At 45.2% G+C, this 19,223-nt stretch overlaps 1 protein-coding gene across 2 annotated transcripts in view; it reads left to right on the forward strand.

Moving 5' to 3' along the window:
- The window catches only part of HSF2BP (heat shock transcription factor 2 binding protein), a 114,941-nt gene extending 97,174 nt beyond the window's left edge, over nt 1–17,767 (forward strand). For both annotated transcript variants that reach the window (XM_073231276.1, XM_073231277.1), the window contains one exon: nt 15,816–17,767. In XM_073231276.1, coding sequence (XP_073087377.1) covers nt 15,816–16,024 — 209 coding nt within the window. In that variant the 3' untranslated portion in view covers nt 16,025–17,767. The remainder of the gene's footprint in view (nt 1–15,815) is intronic.
- Nucleotides 17,768–19,223: the final 1,456 nt, after the last annotated feature.

Consider the following 19,223-nt stretch of genomic DNA (forward strand, 5'->3'; position numbering starts at 1 on the left):
AGGTGTGTCCGCTGCTGCCCTGCAGGGTCTCTTAGCTCCTGCCCTGCTCTGCAGGGTCCTTCACTGGGGCCCATCCTGGGTACTGTAGGATGAGGAGCAGTGCCCCTGGCTGCCACCCACTAGGTGCCAGGAGCACCCCCAGCAGTGACATCCAGAAATACCTGCAGATACTGAAAATGTCCGTGGGGGGCACAGTGCCCCTCTAGCTGCAGTGCCCACTTGCTCTTTGTTTGCACAGTTGGATTGTTCCTGCTTTTTGACTTTTACAAATGATGCTGCTCCAGAAATTCTTGTGCCTGTCATTTGGTAAATGTGTGTATTTTCCTGTTGGGTATACATTCTAGAATGGCAGTTTTGGGTCTTTGGAAGCACCTGTCTTCAATTTTAGCAGCTCAGGTGGACTCTTCTCCACAGCACTTGTCCCAAGCATATGGTGTGGCAGTCTGGGGATGTTCTGCTTTGCATTCACACACCTGCCGCCGCCAGCCCCTCACCTGGCCAGCCAACATGGGTGCAGCATCAGCTCACTCGGGGTTTATGAGTGCTTCTTGGTGAGTCCTGAACTCGGGCACCTCTTCCTGTATGTACTTGGTCTCTTGGATATCCTTTTTGGTCAAGTCCCAGTCCAGTATCCTTCCTGTTTCTTCTGCTAGATTGTCTGCAGTTTTACTAACTTTTACATTATAGAGACAAGATCTTTGCTGGTTTTGTAAAAGTTGCAAATATATTTATTTTACCCCTCCCTCCCTCCTTCCCTTTCTTTACTGGGTCTTGCTTTATTCTCTTAATAGTGTCTTTCCATGAGCCAGAAGTTCTCAATTTCAATGTAGTCTGAGAGTTTTAAGTTTCTTGTGAAGGAAATATGTACCTGCCTCAAGGTCCTGAATATATTCTCCTGTGTTAGGTCCTAGAAGCCTACTCTGTGTTTGTAAGTTTGGTTGTCCATCCCCCTGATTTGTGTGTATGCTGTGTGGTAGGGATGGCTGTCCATGGGCCCAGCACCATAGTTGGGGGATTGGCTTTTCCCTCCAGCTCTGCAGAGCAGCCTTGTCCTTTAACAGCATTCCAGACATGTTTCTGGGCTCTCTGACCCATGGTGCTGGTCTCTGCCATTTCTGCCAATAACACGTCTCTGTCACGATTGGTAAGTCTTGGCACCCAGTACAGATTTTTCCTTATCTTCAAGAATGCCTTTGCTGTCATTGGCTCATTTCCATGTAAATTTAGAAATTGCCTGTCAAACTCCTTAAGGGAAGCTGTTTTGATTTTGACTGAAATTTCGTTGTATCTGTTGATAAGTTTAGAAGAACTGATGTCTTTATAGTGTTGAGACTTCAGTACATGACATGGTATATATTTCTCTTCACTGTTTAGATCTTTCTCTCATAGTGCATTGCAGTTTTTTTTCCATAGAGATCTTTAATGTCTTTCATTAGATTTGCTCCAAGTAGGAATGATTTTTTCTGATTATGTAATTCTTTTGTCCTCTGTCACTGGACACTATCCATTCACTTAATCAATCTTTCCTAGCTGCTTGGCCCTGCAGTGTGCCAGGCACTGTCCTAGGGATGGGGGTCACAGCAGTGAGCCGCCAGCCCCAAGGTCCTGCCCTTCTGGAGCTGGGGAGTGAAGAGACAGTGGAGAAAATAGATGAGCAAAACATACAGAGCGTTTTATGATATTTAATGCTCCTGGGAAAAGGCAGTGGAGGGGAGGGGGAAGGCAGTGCCGTTTTCATTTTAATTTTAAGCTGGTGGCCGAAGGCTACTGAGCAGGTGGCTTCCACACAGAGACCCAAAGGGAGTGGGAAGTGGGCTCTTAGGACATGTAGCAGGGGGAGGGGGTTAGCAGATCGGGGACCCCGAGGTTGCAGCCTTCTTGCTGTGGGAAGGACAAAGGTCTGTGTGGTGAGAAGAAGCTGGCAGAGAGGTGAGGTTTTGTTTTGTGCAGCTTGGAAATTGCTCTTTATGGAATGCCAACTATATACCAAGTATTTCGATGGACACTTTTATATGTCTTCTCATTTAGTCTTTACAGGAATGACTAGGAAGATTTAAACCTCCAGTGTTCAGCTGAGGAAACAAAGCCCAGTCAGTCTTTGTTTAAACAACTTTTTAAGGTGATGGTGGTGAGTGACTCCAAATGGCATGTTTCATCACTGTAGGATGTTACTGTGCTCTGTCTTGGGCGTAAACCTTCAGTTCACTGCATATTTTAGTGTATGCATTTAATACATGAATTAAAAAAAAATAAGAGTAGTTACCAGATAAGTAAAGAAAGATAGATGTGTTTGTTCTAAGTATGACTGAGAATAGAAAGGCCCTCTGAGCTTGTGACTGAGCTGTGCTTTAAGGAGCCAGTTTAGCCATCAGGAAATTTCACTGGGTCAGGTTTGGTGTGTTTCTTTTGTCTGAATGCCTGTGTTCGAGAAATGTGGGGAGTCAGAGCCTGTGACAAGAGCATCCCAGGATGTGTGGGGTTAGAAATGACTCAGTGCCATGTCCTTGTCTTCATCCTTGGTTAGCTACAGCTTAGTTCCCAGAGTGCCATTTGGTTATGTCCTTCCTTTGCCTACGCAGCAGTGGTTGGGCATGGGGTAGATGAGAACACCTGTCACCATCTGGGGAACTGGCATCTCAAAGGACCCAGTTTGGGACCATAGCATTTACCTGATGGTGATGATGAGTGTGTGTGTGGAGAATAGGAAGGGATGGTGAGATGGAGGTGGGCAAGGGAGTTCCTAGGCTTTCTTTCCTGTCAGAGGGAGGGTTGTGCATGTCAGGGCTTCTTTCTAAGGAGCCTAGGTCAGCACACACCAGCTGAGGATAAAACATGTCAGTTGTGCTTGTGTGTAAAGAGATGCAGTTTAAACATTTCTAATCATATTACTGAAATATGGTTACATCCTAACTTTTCAGTCTGGATTTCCCCCCAGAGCCCTGCAGATAATAATAGGGACACGTTGCCTGCCTCTAAGGATGATCAGTCTCTGGCCAGCAGTGCATCATGCGTGCCAGCATCTGGGCCGGTGTGTGTGCATGTTAAGTTGATCGGCACACCTTGTGTTGTTGGCTGCTGCTGCTCTGCTTGGCATGGATGCGATGACGTGATTTAAGCCCAGCTACAGGCACAGTTCCTGCCAGCTGCTGCTGGTGCTGACAGACGTGACTGTGAGCTGCGTGCTTATTGGATGCATTTGTGACAGGCACCGGTGGCTCCAGAACTCAGAGCCTCAGAGCTGTGGGGGTGTCACCTGGGGAGGCTGTCTGATCACCTTGTGATGTCGTATCTCTGGTTGTGGCTGTTGGTGACTGTCCTGGCACGCTCCTTTCTTGCCACACTCCTCCCCACTCCCAAGTGCCTTAAACCGTGAACTCCATTTGCACTCTATGAAAAAAAAAACTGCAATTCACTATGAGAAAAGTCTGTCCACCACTGGGGAAGAAACAGGGTAGGATGCAGCGACTTTGTGCCCATCCAGGCTCTTAGCAGCACTTTGTGAGAAGAAAAGAGCCCCAGAATATCAAGAGGAGACTAAACTGATAAAAATGTAGGAAAAACCTAGCAGAATATTATTTCATTTGTTTTGATTTGCCTGAGCTTTAATTGAATAATGAAATAATGCTTTTTAAAAAATGTGTGGGACCATGTGTGTGGTTTTCAAGAATAGGCAGAACTAGTCTATGGGGATGGACATTAGAACATCAGTTGCTTGTGGGTAGGGATTGCCTGGGAGGGAAGGGACATGAGGGAACCTTCTGGTGGATGGAAATGTTCTGTGTCTTGTTAGGATTATGTTGTATATGGGTGTATATGTTTGTCAAGACCTTTTGAATTGTCCTTATAAGATTTGTGCAATTTTCTCTGTGCAAATTGAACCTCATTTTGACAAGCCCATCCAAGAAAAATGTTTTTATTCGTGTAATATTATATATAATAACTAATCCCTGTCTGCTGGTGCCAACCTTTTTGCTGCTTTCAAGACTTTGTCTTTGGTTTTCAGAAGTTTGGCTATGATGGGTCTCGGCATAGATTTTTTGAGATCTATCCAGTTTGGAGTTTGCTCAGCTTCTTGGATCTGTAGGTTTGTGCATTTTGGCAAATAGGGTAAAAATCTCAGCCATTTCTTTCTTAGAGTTTCTTCCAGCCCTGCCAATTTTCCCTCTCTTTCCAGAACTGCAATGACATGAATGTTAGATCTTTTTTATAGTCCCACTGGGCCTTGGGTCTCTGTTCATTCTCTTTTTCAGTCTGTTTTCTCTGTCATTTAGATTGGGTGGTTTTTATTGTCCTGTCTTCTGTTCAATGCTATTGACTGATTATTTCCTCTGTCCCCTCTATTCTTTCTCCACCAGTTACTGTACTTTTCAGTTCTAACGTTTCCTATCTATTTTTCTTTGTGCCTTCTATTTCTTTGCTGAGACTATTTTCATTTGTTTCCAGTGTGTTACGGCTGCTCATTGAATAACTTTTATGGTGGCTGCCTGAGAACCTTTGTTAGATACCTCATATCTGTGTCATTCTGTGTTGGCATCAGGTGATTACTTTTTCTCACTCACCCACTGGTTGCTTCAACCCATCTCTAAACCCAAAATTGGGCCATTTGTTGGAATGTTCTGTCTCGAGTAATAAAGATTTCCTTGACTGTTTTACAAGATAAATTGTGTAGGTGTAACTCCGAATTTGCTCATCTGTGGCCCAGACCCAAGTTCCGTGTTATTCTCCTGCCTGTACAGATTTGGTGTGTGAGTTCGTGACCGTGTCCTTCAAACACATCACAGAGCTAACCTGTCTCCCTTGTGGTGGTGTCATCATGAAGTTACTCCTGTTGGGCTGCACCTCAACTGCCTTTGTCTCATTTACGACTTCCGGTGGCTTATTTTACTTTGCCCAGCTTGCCTAGTTATTTTGTTTGTTCTGAAATGTCCTTGTCATTTGAATTACATCAGCCTCAGCCACATAATATACGGTCTTTTCATTTATTGAGCAAACATTTTATTGTGCTGGGGGCACAGTGATGAGCAAGGCATATGAGGTCCTTGCTTTCCCGAAACTTCCCATCACTGGGGAGGGGAGAGAATACTGTCATAAAATAAATGGTATCCAGAGAGTCAAAGGGCAGTGGATGACAGAGTGAGGTGAGTAGCTTTACATTGGGTGGTAAGGGAAGGACTCTTTGAGGAGGTAATATTTAAGCTGACACACGACTCTACTCTGGAGTTTCCACATCTGGGACTGCATTCCCTTTCTGTTCTTGCATGCTGTCCACTTTCTCCATCACAGTCACAGCCTGTGAGGGGCAGAATTGTTGCAAATTCCTATGTTAGAGCTCTAATCCCCAGCATCTCAGAAGATGACTGTATTTGAAAATTGGGCCTTTAGGGAGGTGGTTAAGTTACATGAGGCCCTTAGGATAGATCCTAATGTGTTCTTATAAGAAGAAAAGATCAGGACACACGGACACCAGGGATGTGTGAGCACAGAGGAAAGGCCATCTTCATGGCAAGGAGAGAGACTTTGGGGAAACCGACCTGATGATAACCTTCATCTTGAACTTTCAGCCTCCAGAACTGTGAGAAAGCACATGTCCTGTTGAAGCCACCATAGGGTCTGTGGTGTTGTGCTATGACAGCCCAGCCAGCTGATCTGGAGCCCTTAGCATACGAATCACAGATACTTCAAATTCCTTGTCTGCTCATTCTGAAATCCCCATCATGTCATGTCTTGTCCTGATGCTCTGTGTGTCCCTTCCTGGGCATTTTCTTTCTTTTTCACATGCCTTGTAATTTTGGGTTGAAAGCTAAGATGTTATTTACTGGGTGATAAGAATTGAGGTAAATAAGACTGCAGTGCGAGGTTTCCTGTTGCTCTGGCTAGGGGCTGGGCTGTTCAGGGTGGGCTCCGGAGTAGGTTCACATCATCCGGCCGTCCTTCCGTGTCTCCCCTGCTGCCGTTGGGCTTCCCTGAGAGCCCTCCTTAGGTGGACGCTGTGTCTTGCATCTCCCCAGCTGTAATGCTGTTGTGTATTACTGTGTATTGTCATCCCTGTTGATGTGGTTTAAGGTGTGGGAGAGGAAGTCCATCATCTGATGATTAAATCTCAGTCTGTAGTGGCCTGTGTCCCTGGACTGTGACCCTTCCAAGTGTTCTCAGCCCCCTCCCCTCCTGAGGTGAGTTACAAATGGGAGAAGGGGCCAGAGTGGGGGAAATGCCCTTCTGTTACCAGGCCATAGATGGTGGAATTTCGTGGTTCCTGTCTTCTCAAAGGAAGGAATTCAGTCAAGAGACCAGATGGAGAGTTAAAGCCTCAAAGAGTTTTTTGTGTAGCAAAGCGACAGGAAAGTAGCTCGAGAGAGAGGAGCAGGATGACCCCGAAGGTGGGTAGCTACCTGCTGGGTTTTCCATTGTCTTTTATGGGGTGTATTTGGTTTCCTGCCTCCCATTTGTCATTCTCATACTATCTCTTGGATTATCTTGTTACCTCCCCATCAGCCTCTTTGTGCAAGTTTGTGCCAGGCGGTCATTTCCACATGACAGTCTAAGAGAAACTCACGGTGGGACCCACACAGTAATGTAAATGATACAATAGTGATATTATGATGGCTTCAGGGTCATTAGTGACAAGTCTTCTTAGGTGCACATGCTCCAAAATTGGGAAGGTCCCAGTGACCTGTATCTTTTGCTTATCAGTGTGTGCTGCACGGGGAAAAGGTGTTGGTCTGAGGGAGACAGGCCAGCCTCTGGGCAGAGACTGGGTGGCCTGCCGCCCGCCTTTCTCCCGCCTGCTCATGTCTGTCTCCTGCTACTCTGACAATTTCCAGCAGGTTAGGTGAGCTTCCATAGACTCTTTTTCCCTGAGGAAAGGCCTTTGTTATGAGCAGTCAGTACCCTGGCTGTGTTTCATAATGGTTTCTTTCTTTCCCTTGGCAGAGCCATGTGAGAACCTCGTGGGGTTCCTGGAGGTCAAACCAACAAAAATGTGCAGGTTTCCCCTAAGACTGCAGTCCCAGGAGTTTCTACCCCCATGGTAGTCCACACCCAGTTCTCATCAATTTGTCAAAATTATTATTTACGTGTTTCTATCAGCTTATGGCTCCAGTGGCTTCTGTTCCAGGAAAGCTGATCTTGGCTGTGACTCTCTGGGTTTGCCTCTCTCTTCAGAATTTGGGGCGGTCATCACCCTGCAACCTCAATTCAATGAGAGGTCCAGGAAAAGTTTCAGTTTGTTCTGCTTTTCTTGTTGTAAGAATGGGAGTGACAGCATCTAAGCTCTTTACATGTTGAACTGAAACTGCTAAGCTGAAATTTGAGAGGGGCGAGACATATGAAGATGAAGCTGGGGCATTCTGGGTATTCCCAGGACAAATGGACCAGGCATTTTAGGGAAACCGGGAGCAGGCCCGTGTTCCTGTGCATGGTGAGGAGAGGCCCCTGGTATGAGGGGGCCCAGGGAAAAGGCAGGGCTAGATCAGGTCGAGGACCAGGATCTTATCCCGGATGCAGTGAGGACCTGCTGGGGAGCAGGATGTGGCCTGTTCCAAGTTCCACATACAAGGGTTTTGTTCACGATGCTGTGTGACAGATGGGGATGGGAAGAGGCAACACTGGAGGTATTAAAGCAGAAAGCTGCGGAGAAGGGGGTGGCAGTACTGTGGGTGAGACCAGATAGCCAAGCCTAGGTGGTGGTTACGGGTTTAGGCTGTGTTGGAGGTGGGGGTGACAAGACTGCGATGGCTGTGAAAGGGAAGAACACCTGTGTGTTTGGCTGAGCACTGGGTGGATGGTGATGGTGTGTGCTGAGACAGGAGGACAGAGCAGGGGCAGGTGAGGGCGAGCAGGGCTTGAGAGTGCTGCATCGGTCTGGTTAGAACAGAGAGGGTGGCAGACTCCCGCGGGTAGGGGTGTGGGTAGGTTTGGGCAGACATGGAGTCTAGGACTCCAGGGAGAGGCTAGGGCTGGGGAAGTGGGTTTGAGAGTCATTGGCAGGGGTCACCTAGGGAGAGCAGGTGGAGAAGGAAGCCTGGGACAGAGCCCTGGGGGCTCCACATTGGAGGCCAGTGTAAGGAGGGGGAGCTGGTGGAGGAGCCCCGAAGAAGCCAAGGAAAAAGAAGGGAGTCATGAGAAGGGAGGGCTAGCCATGGTCAGAGAGGTCCCGTGATCCTGAGGTGCCCTCTCGGAGGCCGGGTGGCAGCTGAGCAGAGGAGGGGAGCTCCGCAAGGCCAGCGGGCCATGGGCGGTTCCTGCAGGGCACGGGCCTGGGAAGGGAGGCAAAACTGGGCCATAACCAAGACAAAACTTTGAGGTGTTTTATGTCTGAAATGTCTTTATTTACTCTCACCTGTAATAGTTTGGCTGGTATAGAATTCCAGGTTGGAATTACTTTTTATTTCTGAATTTGAAGATGTCATTACATTATCTTCTAATGTCCAGTATTGAGAAGTTTTGATTCTTGATTCTTTGTATATAATTGGTTTTTCCTTCTAGAAGCATCTGGAATTTTCTGTTTCACTTTCTGAACTGAAATATTATGTTGACGTGTGTGGCAGATAAGTGAAAGCTGCTAGTAAACTTACAAGCCTCTTTACTAACCCTTTTGCTCAGCTAAGGTTAGTTTTAAACTGATTGGGGCAGAAGTAAAGTAGGGAGAGGAGCAAAAAGAGGATTCTATCAAGTATTCCTGGTTGCCCATCGAGGAAGGAATAAATGGGTTAGAGAGCCCAGCGTCCCAGGTTCTATCCCGGAGGTCTCAGCGTCCCAAGACCTGAAAAGTGAGGCCTGTTTTCAGACGTCTTCTGTAACAGGGAGGACGGAAGTCCTCGGCTTCCTAGCTTAGAGTTTAGGGGGCTTGCTGTGATCTGGGGTGATCCCGAGAAACGAAGGCAGTGGAAATCGGCTTCCTAGCTTAGGGCATAGGAGGAATAAGCCTCTCCTCTCCTGCTTCTGAGAGAAGAACACTGAAGAAAGTGCAAGTGCAGAGTAAACGGGAGAATAGGGTTCTCAGGTGGCTGAGGTTTTGGCAGTAACTAAAGGTACCAGGGTAAAAGTGGAAGAAGGGAAGAGAGGCAGCTTTTAAACTGGGCTCTTAGAGTCATTAAAGGGAGTGGTCTGGCCAGGCAAGCCTCCTGGAGATCTGGGAGCCTTGTCAGGGGACACTAGGAGGTTAAGGTCCCTGGGGAGCATCTTGGGGTGCCTGGGCTGACGGAGGCAGCTGTGAGGAAAAGAAAACTGCTGTGCTGACAAAGGTTTGGGCCCGAGGTTATGACGCTCCTGCAGGCTGCAGGCTAGGCCGGAGAGGTGGGCTCTCAGTGGGAGGTCAGAGTTAAGTGGGACTTCAGATCCCAGAGTAAGTCTGTTTCCCTCTAAATGGAAAATAGAGAAAATAGAGGAGACATGACGACAGAAAGAACTTAGTGCAGAAAGGACAAAGGGTCATAGAATAAAGGCGAGTGAGAAGGCCCTTAGCTCCTGCAGGGAGCCGTTGGAGAGGAGGAGAGTAAAGGGAGAACTCTGGCTGCTCTGGGTGACATTCCCCAGGACCCACTCATGACCTGACTCCTAGGGAGGGGTTCCCTGCAAGGCGAGCACATGTGGGTGCTGCCGCCAGCCAGTTCTAGTGGACATCTCATGGCCAAGGAGATCCTGAGATGGGAGTACTTGGGGTTTGTCCCAATTAGCTGACCAGCAGAGAACACAAAAAACTTGGAGGGGGTTAGAGAAGAAATGCAGTGAGTGGGAGAAATCTGAGAACACAGAAAAGGAAGTCTCTGCATGGACATAGTAAACCCTGCATGGGGACTTGCCATGGGATTGGAAGTGGGTGTTTTACAGTGTTCCTCTGTTGCGTGGACATTGTCTTGCAGTCAGTGGGGTGCCTAATGGAATGTTCCCTGGTCCACGACCAACTTACCCTGTCATGGGAGCCTTCCGGCAAGCGCCCTGTCACCTTTGCTGCTTGACCCATGCCCAGAGTGCGGCTGTTTTTGTCCACGGGAGACAGAGAAGGAAGGGAAGGATTCCCAGAGAAGAGGTAGATAGTGAGTGAGGGAGTGCCTCCAGCCAGGGGGCAAGGCATACTCGGTTACCGGGGGTGGGAATCCATTGGAGTCACGGAGTCATGCAGCACCAAATATGTTGCTGGGAGAAGTCGGTTCAGCTTACCGGGGATAAATCCATCCAAGTCACGGCACCAAATATGTTAGGGGAGCGTTGTGTATTTCCTCTGTCCTTGTCCCCGCCGTGACAAAGAACTGAACAGCAGAGACACAGTAGTGAAGCAGAGTAAAAGCTTCATTTAAAGTTCGTTAAAGAGAGAAGAGGTGCAGCAGACAACCTCAGCAAGGAGACACACCCCAAAAGGTTGGAGAGAGAAAGTTTAAGATTAAAAGGTTACATACTTAGAAAGTGCAGGCAACCTCAGAGAGAGGAGTGCCCCGAAAGGTTGGGGGCTCCACCATTTAAGGATTCTTTAGGAATGTGACCAAGGGCTGGGGGTGCAGACTTGTTAAGTGGTCTTTGAATACTTATAATTAACTTAGCATAAGGAAGTTCCTGCCCTGATTTCTCCCTGGGATGCCAGCATCTTGGTCTGGGGGCAGATCACACAGGCCGCCTGCCCAGCCGCCAAGGTGGGCTGAGCTATTGTCTGTTTGCTAAGGAGTAAGTTAAGAATCTTACATATTCCTGGGTATTAAAATACATCTTTAAGATGGAATCTTTCCTGCCTTTCACTGTGTTGTTTGCGGCTGGGCCTGCATGCTAAATTAGTTGCTTAGGTTACAAACTACTTAATTAGGGTCAGATGAGAAAAAAACAGCATATAGGTAAAGGTAAAGGAAGTGAGCTGGGCCTGTGTGATTGACACAGTAAAGACACGGGCTGTGCTGAGGGACCTTCCTTTATCTGAGAAATATTCAAACATTCCAGGCTAAGTTGCCCTTGGCTTTTCGAGCTTTAATCTATTAATTTTGGGTCTTTTTTACTGGATTTTCTGGCCTTTTTCTCTTTCCACCCCGCTCATATCTATTTTCCTGCCTAACATTAACAATGTTGAGTCTTCCAATTCATAAATATCTCTCTTCATTTAGTTAAGTTGTCTTTGATTTCTTATATCAGTATTTTATGGTTTTAAGCGTACAAATTTTGCACATATTTTGTAAGATTTATACAAGTGTTTCATGTTTTTGTGTGTGATAGTCTTTCTTAAAATTCCATTTCCAATTTATTGTTACTGATTGTAAGTCCAAGGAGAGGATATCCCAGGGCAAAATACCTCTAAAAACCGAAATCAGTCAAAGGGAGAAATAAAGTTTAAAACCCGTTGATTGCTTACAAAACTGCAGTCCGGCCCATCTCTCTCTTTTGCGCCAATAGCAGCAAAACCGGCCCTCTCCCTCACCTCTCAGGTACAGATACGCCCTCCTTGCCCAGGTAATTACCCATTGGTATGGAGATGAACTTCTCTCCACCCCTGAGGAATGATGCAAATTCACTAAAGCCGTACTTCTTTCTACCTCTGAATGCCTATTGATATGTAGATGTAGCAAAGCCAGGTGAGATATTCTGGAAATGTTGCAATTTTACCCACAGATACATGAATACAATTGTTTTTTTATGCTGACTTCAATTTCTGTGACCTTGCTAAGCCCAACTAGTTCTAGTAGCTTTTTTTGTATATTTTTGGGGATTTTCTATACAGACAACCATGTCTGCAAATAGTTTAGTTTCTTTCTTTCTAGTCTATACACCTTTCATTTCTTTTTCTTGCCTTGCTGCACAAGGTAGGATCTCCAGTATAGTTTTGAAAAGGAGTGTGAAGATAGACCACTTTGCCTTGTACCCGATCTTAGGTGAGAGGCATTCAGTGTTCTCCCATTAAGACAATGTTTTTTGTAGATGCCCTTTATCAAGTTCAGGGTGTTCCTTTCTATTCCTAGTTGGATGAGAGTTTTTATTATGGGTGGGTATAGAATTTTGTCAGAGGCTTTTTCTGCATCTGTTGAGATGATCATTTGGTTTTGCTTCTTTAGTCCATTGTCATTGTAAATGACATTGATTGGTTTACAAATGTTGAACCAACCCTGCCTTCCTAGAATATGTATCTATTGTTTATGAAATATCTTTGTCTAGTTTGGGATCAGGGTAATTCTAGACTAGTAAATAAAAGTCGAGACTTGGTCCCTCCTTTCTGTTTTTTGAAAGGCTTGTGTAGAATCACCACTATTTTTTCTTTAAATGTTTAATGGATTGCCAACAAAGCCGTCTGGGCCTGGGGTTTTTCGTTGTTGGAAAATTTTAAACTACAAACTTAATTTCTTTAGTAGATAAAGAATTTTCAGGTTACCTATCTTTTCTCTTAGTGAATCTTGGTATTTTATTTCTTCCAAGGAATTTGTCCATTCCATCCAAGGTGTAAAATTTATGGGAACACAGTTGTTCATAATATTCCCTTACTATTCCTTCAATATATGGAGGATCTGTGGTGGTATCTCCTTTTTCATTCCTGGTATTTATGATTTGCCTCTGTATTTCTTTCCCCCTCCCACCCAACTCTTTTCCTTATTTAGTTTGGCTAGTGTTTTATCAATTTTATACATTTTTTAAAGAGGAACAGCTTTTGATTTTATTGGTGGCCTTCCTAATTTTTTTTGTTTGTTCTCATTTGTATTGATTTCTGCTCTTTGTTACCATTTTTCTTTTGCATGTTTTGGGTTTGATTTGCTGCTTTTCTTTTTTTTAAGATGAAAGCTAAGATAACTAATTTGAGACCTTTGTTCTTTCCAATATGAACATTTAATGCTATAATTACCCCTTAAAATCACTGATTTAACTGCATCCACAAATTTAAAAGTATGTTGCTTTATTTCCATATATTTGAGGATTTTTCAGATTTTCTTGTTTTTTGTCTTTGTTATCTTCTGTTACTTACTATATATTTCTGTGATTTTGAATTTAATCCCTGTGATCACAGAATGTATATTTCAAATTCTTCTACATGTCAGTTAGGTCAAATTGGCTGTTGTTCAGGGATTCTATAGCCTTACTGATTTTCTTTCTTCCTTTTTAAAAATCAATAATGGAAGTAAGAGTGTTAAAGTTTCCAACTCCGACTGTGAATTTATTTGCCCTTAGAGTGCTTTGTTTCTTTTGAAACTCTGTTGTTAGGTACATACATAAGACTGTTATGTCTTTATGCATTGACTTCTTTATAATTATGCAATGTCCTTCGTTACCCTGGAATATTTCTTATTCTGATACTTTGTCTGATAATGGCATATTTTTTTATATCTATCTTTGGGTGTCTTGGAGACAATGTATAGTTGGGTCTTGTTTTAGGAATTCTCTTAATCAGTGTGTTTATACTGTTTCATTTAATGTATATACAAAGAAATACAGAAATATCTCTCATTGTCGCTTTCTTCCTCTTTTTTTTATCTGCTGTTGGATGGAGTATTTTTGTAAGACCTACCGGCCTTATTCCGGTCTGCGCTTCCCCCCAGTGAGGAGACGAAGGCCACGGCAGATGGATGCAACAAGCAAGAGGTTTATTGTTCCAGCTAGCTGGGGTCCAAGTGTCTGCCCGGCACAGCGGGTTTCAACAAGGACCCCAAGCACTCAAAGCCAAGGGTTTATATAGCATTTTCAAAGCACTTTACTCATAGTAATTTTCCACAGCTACACATTATTCTTGCAAGACATACATCCTGGGGTTAAGCAAGGGCAGGATAAGACTACTCCTCAATTGTCAGGGAGGTTCTGCACGATAAGCTTGGTATGTAAGGTTAACTGACCAAGGTTAGCTGACCAAGGGTCACAGCTGCCCACCACCCAGTGCTCATGATTAACTTGTTTTTCAAGGCCTTACCCAGGCCCAGGGTTTTCTTTCTAAATAAAATGGCTTGTAGGCCCCTAAGATGGCTACTCTTATGCTAACCTATTCCCATTCTTACAATTTTCATATTCTATATTATCTGCACTGTTGGTTTATTGTTTATACTTTAAAAACTTTTTAATATTTGCTCTAGGATTTATAATACAATCTTTAATCACAAAGAGTTTTAATTAAAAAACATACTTCTTCAGATATACTGCAAGATCCTGAAAACAGCGTTTTCCCATATGTTAATCATATTTATTTCAAATTCCTTTTCAGTTGTTCCTGTTTTGGGTCATCTCTTAGTCTGGCCCTGCTGATTACTTTGTCACTTTGCGGGGTGCTTTTTGTTTCCCTTGCTTTGCCATTGTAATTTCTGATCCAGTGTTGGACATTGTGTGTAGGGTAGTAGAACAGGGGTCAGCAAACTTTTCCTGAAATGGGCTAGGTAGTAAATATTTTGAGCTTTGAGGGCCATGTATAGTTTCTGTTGCATATTATCCTTCTGTTATTTTTCTTTTTAAGTAACCTTTTTAAACATAAAGGCCACTGTCAGCTCATAGGCTGTTCAGAAGCAAGTCATGGGCTGCATGTGGCCTTTGAGCCACTTTTCTCTGAACTCTGCAGTAGAGAATGAGGTAAGTAGTGCCCCTGGAGAAGGCTGCCCCCCCCACCCCCCGTCCACCCCCGTGCCGCCACGCTGTCGGTTTGGGGCCGAGGCAGGTCGCGGTGTTGCTGTGGTCGCCTTCTGTGCACAGCTGGCTTTGTACTCCTCTCCCTGCCTTGTGCTGTGGTGAGGGCTACGTTGCTGGAGTCACTTCCTTAGTGTCTTGCTCTACTCATAGCTGTTGGTCTCCAAGGGGTCTCCTTCCATCCTTTAGCCCCTTTGCAGAGGTCTACTGCTCTCACAGGCTCCTGGGTGTTTGCTTCGCTGCTGGGGAGCGTGGAGCTCCTGTCTGTCTGCGTCTGGGCGGTGGGGCCTCCCCAGTGTCCCCGTCCCCCTGCTGTGGCAGCCATGGCTGCCTGCATCTTCAGCAGATCTCATCCTAGGTAAAGTTTCCCTCCCTTTCTCCAAAGTAGGGAGACTCCCCTGGGCTGGGCCAGGACACCCAGCCCTCCCCAGGTAGAGCAGGTTTTCTGGTGTCCTTCCCCTGCACAGCAGTCTTCAGGATGCCCTGGGCTGCTCTCACGCAGCAGAGGAGGCCTCTGGGTGGGCTGTGGCCGTCCCCTCCTTCATCCTTGATCGGTTCGCTCCTTCATCCTCTTACTTCCTAAAAGTGTCTTCACATGTAGTGCTAGGACTTAGCCTGGTTCCAATTACAATACCCAATCAAGACATGAGTTGATGGCGTGTGAGAGGTTCCCAGTAGGGAGGAGTGGTGAGGGGAATTGGACCTCTCCTGGCTGGGGGTTGTTGCTTTGTGTCAGGCTGTTTCCGCCTAACTGTTCTGTACTGGCTGCTACAATACATGCAGGGCTGCCGGGTTCTAACTCCAGGCATGTTCATGTGGAGACAGTGGGATACAGTGTGAGTGTCGCAAGCTGTGACTTTGTGGAACTCAGCGGACCTGAACAGATGTCAAAGCTGCATGTGGCTTCTGAAGGGTTTGCTACTTCACAGTGAAAATGAAGAAATGCCTTTGAAAACCATCTTATAAGTAGACAGAATGATAGCAAACATGAAAAACCCTCATATTTTGAATTCAGCCTTTTAAAATTAAATGATTGTAATACTTGAAGACAAGAGGTTACTAAATAGATGAGCTCTCTCATGCTACTCATTTGCTAAGCATTTACATCAAGCAATGACACTGTTTCTGAGTCAGCTCCTATTTTTCTAAACTGTCGAATCTGTCATTTGGAAAGGTCAGGAATGCTTGTTTCTATCCCAGGATTCCTATAGAAGGTTGTATTCTAACCGGAAACATCACTGCTTTCACCCTAGATCCAGATGCAGAGGTGTGTCTTCACGTATTGCGACTCGTCCAGTCTGTGGTTCAGGAACCGGAAGTCTTCTCCAAGTTGGCCTCTGAGTTCCGGAGCTCCCTGCCACTGCAGCGCATCCTGGCCATGTCCAAGAGCCGCAACCCCCACCTGCAGACTGTGGCCCGGGAGCTGCTAGAAGACCTCCGTGCTCTGGAGCGTGACAGGTAGGGGCACTCCGCGTGCCCCTGCCCCTTCCCCAGATCTCCACTTTGTACTGCGAGCCCATTACCGTGTGCTGTGTGTCGTGGGGAGCAGAAGGGTTGACTAGAGATGGGCATGAATTGACATGTATCTACAGAACTTCCTTCTGGAAGAGAGAGTGCTGGTTGGTGGGTGGTTTATCTTGCCAGAGGGGAGCCTGAGAAAGAATCCATCCTTCCAGACTGGCCCATGTTAGCTGACCCTGGGGGAGGGCCTTCCTGGGTTCCTTTGGCTCAGTAGACTTTTTGAGACCTGTGGGTTTTCTCATAAAAATTGGGGATTAAATAACTGCCTACCCCTTGCTCAGCATTTTCCTGAGATGCATTTCTTTGAAAAACAATTCATTCTCTCTTTAGTAATTATAATTACCTCCAAAATGCAAGTTTACCTTTAAACCTTTTGGTGAACCACTATTTCAGATGACATTGGACATTTTAGTTCTATATTTTTGTGCCTCTTTTATTTTTGAATAAAGAAAGAAGAGTCATTGATGGCTACAATGATTATATTTTGAAGCATATAAACTTGGCATCAGGAAGTTATATATTACAACACATGTACTTGGTTAGTATGTCCTTATACTGTTCTGGGCCGTTTGGCTGTAAACTCAGATGTCCAGTCTTTCGTGTAACAGATACCACGAAAAGGGCCTCGCAGATCCCAGTGCCTGCAGTTTGCTGAAGTTCTTTCAGTGATGGACATGGGTGCAAGGGCCCCTCTCCATGAACATCCTTTGCAGCCGCACTGTGGCCCCTGGCAGATGCACGTCACTTCTCACAGACCCCACATATGAGAGTGGAGGGTCCCTCCAAACTGGGCCTCAGCATCACGTTAGGGAGACATCGCTCTCTGCTCTGGTGCTGCTCCCTTCTGCGTGACGTCGCAGGCCTAGGGCTCTGGGTGTCCTGTAGCAGCAAAAGCTGATGCAGGCGTCTCCTTTCTGTGGCGGTTTTATTGACATTTAAGCGCTGTTTCTGCTGTGTGTGGCATTTTAGAACAACTGCATTCTTCTTGTAAGTAGATTTTTATAGGCAATGTACAATCTATGGCTGAGGTTGGATAAAGGAGCTTGGAGAAAGGCCCAGCTGCTGAATTTCACAAGCCGACATATTGTGGAACACTACCAGCTTCAGAGCCAGAGAAGTGTTGTAAAAGGCAGTTTAAAATTCATGGAGGCAGGAATTGGTCCATCTGTGCTGTGTGGTTCTGTAGGTCCTGACTACTGGCAAATAAAATTGAGAATGTTTTGGTTTTGTACTTTTTCTAGCATGGTATCATTTTCCTTTTGGTTACTTGTTTGGTAAGGTAACAGGAGATAAACTAGTGTATGTGTTTTGCTGCTCTCGGAATGCAGGGTCTTTCTCCCGCCACAGATGAGGAAGGGGAGTATAGTGAGCAACGGACGGCTGAACCTGTGAGTGCCGCGTAGTTTACTAATTAGTTGATGGACGTGATTAAGGAGGATGCATTTTTTTCTTCTAATTTTGAAGTCTAAGGATAGCAGGGAGTTCTTAGGAAAACTTCAGGAAGAAAGACATGACAAGTACATGTTTTGATCTGAAAGTATATAAGGCCAATTCTAAGGCATGACCGGCCTTCCTAATATTTCTGTTCTTCATGTGAGAGTCAAGGGAAGAACATGCATTCTTTAATTTTTTGCATATAGAAATCTAAAGAAAATTCCGTTTTACAAGTATGCATAAAAACATGTACTTGGCAGTGTTTGAGGTCCCTTGTGAATTTTAAAAGCAGAAGCAAAAGCCGTAAAATGGTACATATATTTTCAATATTTAATTTTTAAAGAATTCCTTTTTTATTTATTAAGTTAAGGAACTTACTTTCCCCTTGGTGCTGTCAGTTCGTATGTAAAAAGCATGAAACCTGCCAGGCCAACAGCCAGGCGTCACTCCCACCTGACCGCTTGCAGGCAGTCCCAGCAGGCATCTTGCCATAGGCCAGTGAGACCTGTTTTCCGTGTGGCCCCAGAGTAGCAGATCCTTGTTGAGATGTGGAGCAGTGCAGCCTTTGTGGGTGGGTTTTTACACCTGTGTCTATTCATGACCTGAACTGGGATAAGCCTGATGTTATAGGGAGTTCTCATCCCAGATATTTATGTAGCCTCATGTCTTTCACTTACTCATGAGGACTTAAAGATCATTTAGAGTACTGAGCACAGCATCACAAGCCTGGTACTTGAGGAAAACCAGTCCAAGGCTGGATGCCAGACTATGGGTAAGGAGAGATTTTTAAAAAGTTGTTAATGTGCTCATTACATCAGTTCTTCCAGACATGCCATTGCTATATTGCCCTGATGTTAATATAATGGAAAAGCTTGGTAAATACTTTTGTAGACTTAATTTCCCAAGGAGTCCTGAAGTTGAAGGTCGCTCTGTTTTCTTGCATGATGTAGATGTTTAGGTCACCTCAGAGGGACTTTTCTTACTGGTGCAGGGACTCAGGCATAGACCCTAATATAATGTAAGGCCCAGCATCCTTTAGGGAGTGTGCAGGCTCAGAAGGTGGAGTGAACAAACTCATTAAAATGTCTCTGCACACTTTTCAGTCCAGGCTGGATGGGGTGTGGGGGTGGGGGAAGGCGAGTGATAACCGGCCCCCCTCTTCTTCCCAGGGACTCTCCTGTAAGGCACACAGGCGCCCTTCTGCTCTGAGAATTTGCATATGTAAATTTGTGTCCAGATGTAGACTAAGGAGTCCTTAGAGTGTGTGTGTGTGTGTGTGTCACAAAATGAAGACTGTTAGTGTCCTTGTAGTTGTGATTCTTCAGTTTTTAAAAATACTGTAAAATTTACCACATAAACATAAGTGGTAAATACATACTAACCATTTTAACCATTTTAAGTGTAGACCTTAGTGGCATTAAATACATTCAGTGTTGTGTAACCATTGTCCCGATTTAGTTCTGGAACATTTTGCCATTCCAAACAGAAATTCTGTCCCCATTAAACAATAGCTCCTCATTCCCCAAGGGCCTTCCTTCCAGCCCCTGGTGTCCCCAGTACCCAGTATGTTTCTGTCTCTGTAAATTTGACTATATTCCTTGCATAGATGGAATCATAAAATAGTTGTCCTTCCGGGTCTGGCTGTTTGAACGAACATCATGTCACCAAGGCTCTTCCATGCCGTAGCGTGTGTCAGGACTCCGTGC

The sequence above is a fragment of the Manis javanica genome, chromosome 3, assembly GCF_040802235.1.
Source record: "Manis javanica isolate MJ-LG chromosome 3, MJ_LKY, whole genome shotgun sequence".
Lineage (NCBI taxonomy): Eukaryota > Metazoa > Chordata > Mammalia > Pholidota > Manidae > Manis > Manis javanica.